Raw genomic sequence first — 9,040 nt, 5'->3', positions numbered from 1 at the left:
TTCTTTATTATGCATTTTCAGCCTGTGCGACTTATACTCCGAAAAATACGGTATGGGCAAAATAAACCATGTGATGTTAGTACATCGGTCGAGGAAAATGATCAAACTACGTAAATAACATACTGTCATTTATCTTGATAGATTGAAAATTAACACCAATGAGTTGACTGATGAACATTGTGACATAATTTATTCAAAACATATAAATAACAACAAATAAAGATAGAATACTATTAACCGCAACATTTAAGTGTAAAAAAACCCCACCAACAACATCATTATGATTTGTACATTTACAGAATGTGCTTGTTCTGTTTTTAAACAAAGATCTGAAGTTGTTTTTATTTTTAAGTTATCGTGCCGTGATTTTACCAGTCCGGCCCACTTGGGAGTAGATTTTTCTCCATGTGGCCCCCCCATCTAAAATGAGTTTGACACCCCTGGTTTAAATGAATAGCAGATAGTAGTAGTTTACCATGAATTGATTAACGTAGAGCCCGACTTAAACAAGTTGAAAAATGTATTCGGGTGTTACCATTTAGTGGTCAATTGTACGGAATATGTACTGTACTGTGCAATCTACTAATAAAAGTTTCAATCGATCAATAGTTTTTCATTATTGTTTAGTTATCTTGCTCTATTGACAATTGTATGTAAAAAAAAAAGAGAATAAAGAACTAGTTGAAATATTTGGTTGATATTGTTAAAACTGTCAATAGTACTTGATATAATAGAAAAATGTACAGTTGATACATGTGATCGGTGTTGGTATCTTACTCATGGATGGTCGGTATCGTGATCGGCAGCATCGGAACATCCCTACTCTAAAGTTTTTTTTTGTAGGATGGGGGCGGGGCTTCTATGTCCCTTACATTCTGGGTTAACATTCAACACAAAAGTGGTCCAAAAACCAGAAGTAAATCCTTTAAGCACACCCGTCGTCACGGTTCCACAGTGTTCCGGAGCGCCATCTGAGCACAGCCAGTGACAGTTTGTCTTCTTCTACGACTTTCGTGTCCCATCACGCTAACGCGGGAGGTCTGCTACTCTTTGGCGTCCGAGGTTAAAGGCGGGGTGTGCTGTTTGAAAGCTTTGTGGAGGACAGGAGGGTCCATGGTCAGCGCGTCTGCCACGCCGGGGTAGACGGCCGGCATGCCCGCCGGGTACCAGCACTTCTCCAGCAAGGGCAGGTACGCGGCGGCGGCGGGAGGGAGGAGGTAGAAGGGGAGGCAGAGCGGCCGCTGCTGATTGGGCGAGAAAGTCCCGTAGCTGCCGGGGCCGCCGCCGGACGTCGGGGCGTCTTCGGAGTCAAACCTCGTCCTCTTGGCGCCGGGCTCCTCCCCCTCGTTCTTGATGCTGTCGACTGTCCGTTTCGCTTCCCCGTCCTTCCTGCGGCTGTCCGACCACCGCGCTTTGGCGTCGCGCTTGTCGTGTTCGCCCCCGTAGCCGCTGTCGGTGTCCGTGTCGCTGCCGCTCTGCTCCCCCGTCCCGTTGGGGTAAGTCCTTCGGATGACGGGGACACAGTTCCTGGCCGCGCCCTCGGCGGATCTCGGGGCCTGGTCGGCACATTGCGTCGGTTTCTCCGAGCTCTGGGGGGCGGCGTCGCCTCGCTGCTGGAGGACCTCGGAAGCGACCTTGTGGATGTGGCTGATGACGTGGGACGGCGCCAGGTCCCGACTGGCGTCTTGGCCCGCCAGGTAGTGGAGGACCTCCTTGGCGCACAGATGGAATCCTGAGCGGAACATCTGCTCGCTGATCTCTGGGCCGTCACCGCCATGGTCAGCTGCTCAAAGAAAGGCACGGAGTTAGAAAGAGTATCGTAACTCTTAGGAGTCATCAAATTTTACTGTATTTTCCAACCTACAAGCCGCTACTTTTTCCCCCAAGCTTTGACCCCTGCGGCTTATACAAAGGTGCGGCTAATCTATGGATTTTTCTTCGCTAAAGACCGTAATGTATATTCAACACACTTACGTAGTCGTAACACCGACACACGTACTGAAAAGGTGTTTTATTGTTTGTGCTACGGCGTCGCCTTTTGGACAAGTTCGCTCACTGCAGGTTGAAAATGGACTTCGTATTTCGTGCCTTGAACCGGAAGTACAAGTGCTGTTCCGTCTACTCGTCGTCAATAGCGTTTCTACTCCTATGGATTCATTCATCACTCCAATCAGCGTTTGTAAGTTTTACAATATAACTAAAACTATTCATAGTAACTAAACCGTCCCATGTGTGATGCCTGTAGGAGTGTTTTCATGCATATTTGTACGTGCTATAGTAATGTAATCAAGCCACTGTCGTTAGCATTAGCTAATATGCTAACACGTTTGAGAGTGTCTGCGTTAGTATTAACTAACAATGGCGTTCTTTTTGTAAATTCCCCAAAGCTTCACCGTGGAGTTATTGAGTTTGTTTAGCTGATTGGAGAGCTAGTTTCTGCAGTTAATAGCTTCTGTTTTGTTTGACCAGCCGTTTTACTGCCGTGTTACATAAATAACTCAAAGTAGCATTTAAAAAAACATTTTTTTAGTGGGTGCGGCTTATATACCAGTCCAAAAAATACGGTAATTAGGGCTGCAACAGTTTATCGATTACATTTTTAAAAAAGCTTTAATTTATATTCTTTTGCTCCGATTAATTTTTTAATGAGTGTAACTCATGAAAATGTATTTAATCCACATCACATGAAGTGCGTGGAACTTTAAATACGCGGACATAGTGTCCGCACGGCCGCTGCAATAGAGCGCACATTTGGTAGAAAACAGCAGAAATTCAATAAAAGGAGAAAAATGCACATTTGATAAAAGTGCAATTTCAATGTTGAAATGAATAAACGTTATGGCAAGCAGAATACATTTTTTAAAGTAGAAAGGAGATTCATATGACCTTATTTGTCACAGTTTTACCTGAAACATGAAACGTAACGAATTGGGGGGTGGGGGGTTACACTATCCACTTCAGCCACCAGATGGCAGTAGAGTGTTGATAATCTTAAAATGTGTTTTGTGCCAATTCCAACTGCGACCACAGCGTCAGTTGCTATGTATGCTATGTTGCTTTCCATCATTTTCAGCAGACTGCATTGCAAAATGATTAACCCACCCAAGGGCTAAATAAATCTCTTCCCTACTCTAACTAACTTAAACTATTTTCCTTACAAAACCCATTGAGGCTACAGTATAATCACAAAACATTTTAAAGATTACATGATTACTAAAATAGTCAATAAAATGTTACTAAAAAAAGTGATAGCTACAGCCCTAATCACAATTTTTAATTGAGTGTCATCATAATTTTAATAACAAAAAAAATAAATCACATTTTAATATTTATGTCAAACATTTTTATATTTGTTTAAAATCAAACTTGGATTTAAATTTACATTTAACGGCATACAACTTAAATTTAAAATCTGTCTTATTTATTGCAAATATTACTTTTATCATTCTCACTAGTTTATGCTTTTATTAATCAAGTATTTTAATTTTTTACATATTTAAAAAAAATAACTTAATTTTTTTTGTTATTGTCCAGTGTGGACTCAAAAGTGTCCTTCCTCAATCCATGTTTTTTTTGTCAATAGTGCTAATAATAATAATAATACATTTAATTTGTAGAGCGCTTTACATTTGTCAATCTCAAAGTGCTACAGAGTTTAAAAGGATACAAGAGTAGTTAAAAACAAAACATCTTAAAAAAAAAAAAAATATATATATATATATATATATATATATATATATATACATACATACACATACAGCAGCTGTGCTACTGTATATACTGTAAATACATTGTGATTGATTGAATTTGATGCATGTTTGGTACTAAATGAATTCATGGGAAATACATGGTTCAGTAATTTATGCTTTTAGTGCAAAATAACAAATGTAACAAAGCTGCAACATGTCGCGAGAACAACACGACCCGGGATTGGATCCCCGTATGACAAATCGCCCGCCCAGCACTAACACCGTGTGCCACGGGAGACAACAATATTTATTATATTCTTATCAGTGACAGAACAGGAAGGGGTTAGGAATATGTTTGTGGTAAAATTATGCGCCCTGTCTGCAGTGTTAACATTTTTAAAAGCAGGCGTCGCTGCATATCAAATCAATCACTTTCACAGTCCGCAGCGGAGAAAGACCAACAAAGGCCCCATCCGCCCACGCCGTAGGCCATTGTTTATGTGCACAGAGCTCCGTGACCACAGACTCATAAACACTTTTTTTGTTGAGTGCTCACTATAGCACCCTCTGCATCTGAGTAGGGCTGCAACAACTAATCGATTAAATCCATTAAAATCGATAATAAAAATAGTTAAACAATTAATTTAGTCATCGATTCGTTGGATCTATGCTATGCGCATGCGCAGAGGCTACTTTTTTATTTTTATAAACCTTTATTTATAAACTGCAACATTTACAAACAGCTGAGAAACAATAATCAAAATAAGTATGGTGCCAGTATGCTGTTTTTGTTTTTTTCAATAAAATACTGGAAAGGATAGAAATGTAGTTTGTCTATATTATCTGATCATCAATCGATTAATCGAAGTAATAATCGACAGATTAATCGATTATCAAATTAGTTGTTAGTTGCAGCCCTAAATCTGAGCATGTGTATAAAACCCGGGACTGGACTATTTCCCGCGTGTACAATTACTACACTAAATATATATATATTTTGTATTTTGACATTGAAATGCATGATTAGGTTAAGAAATGTAGGAAAAAAATAATTATCAAAAACACAAATATTTGTTTCTAAATACATGGATGACGCTTATTTAGCCCTTTTATTGCACTATTTTATTACAAATGACATGACGTCACCTCCACGTGTAAACACCGTTTTACCCAACAAAGTGATTTTGAAACTCCCATCTAGTGGTACGCCAAAGAATCACTTGAACAAAGCGTTTTATTTTCCTATACCCAAACACAGTGTTACTGTTCAAATAGTCGCAGTGGCCCAGAAATATTAAATATACTTGTTTTTAATGAATACTTAGGTCTACCACGCTACTGTATTTCAATGTCGGGCGTTACGGCGGTACTCGGAGAGCCAAGTATTTTCTGAGGTGGTACTTGGAGAAAAAAATTCCAGAGAACCACCGATCGTTGTTATTTTGTATTATTTATTTTGGCCATAATTGTGCAGTCGTACTTCACGCTGCACAATCCATTAAAAGTATGCAAAATTAATTGATCCTACCCTGGACTTCTAAGGGTTGAAGAGCATAAAATTATATTGTTTATAAAGAAACGAGCGGTTTATTCACATGGAAGATAAACAAGTACAGTTGATGGCTCAATTTCCTCCGTGCCGTGCAAAAGGTACCGTCCCACACTTACTTATCTGCAGGTCGTTCTGCAGCTCCGCGATCTTCTTCTGCTGCTGCTCCAGCACGCCACTCAAGGCTTTGACGTGTTTGAGCGTGAGCTCCAGCACCACCGCTTTCTCCAAATGACCCAGCGTCTAAAAACAGGAAGACCTTGGATAAGAATGTTGATCTCGCTTATGTAACCGCATTCTGCAGCCCCAACACCAGGACGGGCCTCAGAGCACCCCCTGCACTGCTAGAAGTCAGTGTTCAAAAACAAGGGAAAAAAATACAAAAATTAGGGGTATTTTATTTGAACTAAGCAAAATTATCTGCCAATAGAACAAGAACATTCGGCTTGTCAAGACTTTCCAAAACAAGTAAAATGATCTAACCTCAATGAACCTAAAACTACCTTAAAATAAGTATATTGTCACTAATAACAAGTGCACTTTTCTTGGTAGAAAAAGAGACCTTTTTGCTCAATATGTTGAAAAATATTCTTAAATTAAGTAAATGCTAGTGCCATTATCTTGACATAATGATATGCGCTCGGGATCATGATTTTTTTTTTCATGCTTGAAGTAAGAAATGATTACTTTAAAAAAGTAGTTTTATACTTGTGAGTGTTGATGACACAGCTTTGCAACAGTTGATATTCTAGTTTCAAGCATGTTTTACTCAATATAGGTCATCACATCTCAGCTACAAGCTGTAATATCTTACAGAGATAATTTAGGACCAAAACCCTTAAAACAAGTAAAACACTAACTTAAAATCTGCTTAGTGAGAATAATTATCTTATGAGACAGAAAATTAGCAAATATCACCCTTATTTGAGATATTTAATCTTACTTAGATTTCAGTTTTTCCAGTGTGGGAAGCCACGCCATTCCCATTCAAGCCCGAACATTTAATAAATAAATAAATAAAATACATTTAGAAAATCGACAAAACTTATTAATTTACAAAAATCTAATGCATTCATCTTTTTTTTCTCCAGCAATAGTATTATAATTAGGGATGTCCGATAATGGCTTTTTGCCGATATCAGATATTCCGATATTGTCCAACTCTTTAATTACCGATACCGATATCAACCGATACATACAGTCGTGGAATTAACACATTATTATGCCTAATTTGGACAAGCAGGTATGGTGAAGATAAGGTCATTTAAAAAATTTTTTATAAAATAAAATAAGATAAATAAATTAAAAACATTTTCTTGAATAAAAAAGAAAGTAAAACAATATAAAAAAAGTTACATAGAAACTAGTAATTAATGAAAATGAGTAAAATTAACTGTTAAAGGTTAGTACTATTAGTGGACCAGCAGCACGCACAATCATGTGTGCTTACGGACTGTATCCCTTGCAGACTGTATTGATATATATTATTGATATATATTGATATATATATATAGAAAATTGACAAAACATTAATTTACAAAAATCTAATGCATTCATCATTTTTTTTCCCAGCAATAGTCTTATAATCAGGGATGTCCAATAATGGCTTTTTGCCGATATCCGATATTGTCCAACTCTTTAATTACCGATACCGATATCAACCGATACCGATATATACAGTCGTGGAATTAACACATTATTATGCCTAATTTGGACAACCAGGTATGGTGAAGATAAGGTCCTTTTAAAAAAAAATTAATAAAATAAGATAAATAAAAAATTTCTTGAATAGAAAATAAAGTAAAACAATATTTTAAAACAGTTACATAGAAACTAGTAATTAATGAAAATTAGTAAAATTAACTGTTAAAGGTTAGTACTATTAGTGGACCAGCAGCACGCACAATCATGTGTGCTTACGGACTGTATCCCTTGCAGACTGTATTGATATATATTGATATATAATGTAGGAACCAGAATATTAATAACAGAAAGAAACAACCCTTTTGTGTGAATGAGTGTGAATGGGGGAGGGAGGTTTTTTGGGTTGGTGCACTAATTGTAAGTGTATCTTGTGTTTTTTATGTTGATTTAATTTATTAAAAAAAAAAAAATAAAACTAAAAAAAAATTTAAAAAACCTATACCGATAATTTCCGATATTACATTTTAAAGCATTTATCGGACATCCCTAACTATAATGTAAATTAGATGAAAAAATAAAATGCTTTTTTAAATTAAATACTCACTGTAAGCTTAAGGTGCTCCGGCAGCAAATCCTTCAGTTGTGCAATGCATTCATTGATCCTGTCTCGCCTTTTTTTCTCGATTAATCGATGCGGCAGCTTGTACGTGTCCTGCAGGTGAGCCACGGAAGTAAACATCTTTTTTTTTTCATTCCCCAAAATAAAAGCGCATTAAATGTCCGGTGACAAACTTTCAGACGTACCTTGTTCTCGTCCACTCGCTTCATGCCTCTCCTGGATTTATATACATAAATCGGAAAGTCCATTCTTTTGGAAGAGAAGATGAATTCGAATTAGATTTTGTAAAAAAATATAAATTTTTTTTTTTTTTTAATTCATATTTTTTAATATATATTAAAGAAAAAAACCTCACCCTTGCATGTCCGTCATATCCAGTGAGGAGTGTTTTGCCGCACATGGCGGCGGTTGCGCCCTCGTAATCCCTTCCATGTTGGCTGCAATAAACTTCTTACAACTCAAAGTAAATACTTCAAGAAAAAAACACGATCCAAGTGTGGAGAGTTGTTGCACTTTTTGCAGTGAGAGAGTGGGGGAAAAAACACGCGCGAAAATTAAAAAGTTCCCCGGAGAGCAGCCCGGACTCCAAAGTGTGTTGTCGCCGTTTAAGGTGCGGACTGTTATGAGCAGGAGAGCTTCTTCCGTGGAGTGTGTGTGAGTGTCTAATGGGCGTGTGTGTGTGTGTGTGTGTGTGCAGGTCATGTGACTGCGGGCACGTACGTGCACACGCTGTGCCGTCGAGTCACATGAAGCTCACGTGTCGGACGGTGCTTTCAAGTGCCCCGCCCTCCCTCCCCACGCACACGCTCTTAAAAAAAAAAAAAAAAAAAAAAAATCTCCACAAGGGGTGTTCGATACTGCACATGTTGTCGTCGACCCGATACCAAGTAAATAAAGGACGTGGATACCTTTTTTTTTCTTTTCTTGACAAAACATGCGCCTGGGAAAATATTCTTACCTCAGTATCGATGTTGACATTTGAATCGATCCACACTGGAAAATATAAGATCGCCTCCCACCAGTATTGACTTGATATCGATACGACGCCCGGTTTTGATATCTGGAATATGAGCCACCAGTTTGACAACGATACTACCCGCGATGTCGATATTTGGACCGTCCCTCCTCACGCCACTGTCGATACGAGCCCCCGGTGTCGATGTTCGGCTCGATCCGCCCCCACTCTCCCTCCCTCCCCACCGCAGCGCCTAATCTGCACCCACGGGAGCAGTGTCTCGTGTACCGCCACGCTCCCCTCCGCCTCGGACACGGCGTACAAAGCCGATTGTGTCCACGGGCGGGAAAGTGGAGCAAGACACTTCAAACGTGTTTTTTTGTTGTTGTTGTTCGCGACACACGTGACCGTGCACTGAAATATATTATATGTTTACATGGTTGATACTGACAACTATCTTATTTTATATCGATGTAATCCTGAATTGAATTAATAGCATTATCTAAAAGGATGTATTATTATTGCATGTTGTCCGTATTAAATTAATACCAGTGTTTGATATCATTCACTCTTGAATGTATTCC

The 9,040-nt window shown here is 38.6% G+C and overlaps 1 protein-coding gene across 1 annotated transcript in view; it reads right to left on the bottom strand.

Moving 5' to 3' along the window:
* bhlhe40 (basic helix-loop-helix family, member e40) overlaps positions 1-8,283 on the bottom strand; it is a 9,982-nt gene extending 1,699 nt beyond the window's left edge. Inside the window, exons 1-5 of the mRNA XM_062046077.1 lie at positions 7,857-8,283; positions 7,687-7,750; positions 7,487-7,594; positions 5,358-5,481; positions 1-1,783 (exon numbers count right to left, since the gene is read on the bottom strand). The exon at positions 1-1,783 is cut by the window's left edge and continues 1,699 nt beyond it. Of these exons, the coding sequence (XP_061902061.1) occupies positions 1,044-1,783; positions 5,358-5,481; positions 7,487-7,594; positions 7,687-7,750; positions 7,857-8,203 (1,383 nt within the window). The 5' untranslated portion in view covers positions 8,204-8,283 and the 3' untranslated portion in view covers positions 1-1,043. The remainder of the gene's footprint in view (positions 1,784-5,357; positions 5,482-7,486; positions 7,595-7,686; positions 7,751-7,856) is intronic.
* Between the last annotated feature and the right edge of the window lie 757 nt (positions 8,284-9,040).

Source organism: Entelurus aequoreus, linkage group LG01, assembly GCF_033978785.1.
Source record: "Entelurus aequoreus isolate RoL-2023_Sb linkage group LG01, RoL_Eaeq_v1.1, whole genome shotgun sequence".
NCBI lineage: Eukaryota > Metazoa > Chordata > Actinopteri > Syngnathiformes > Syngnathidae > Entelurus > Entelurus aequoreus.
The sequence above is the reverse complement of the archived record's forward strand: the minus strand, read 5'-3'. Positions and strand labels throughout refer to the sequence as shown.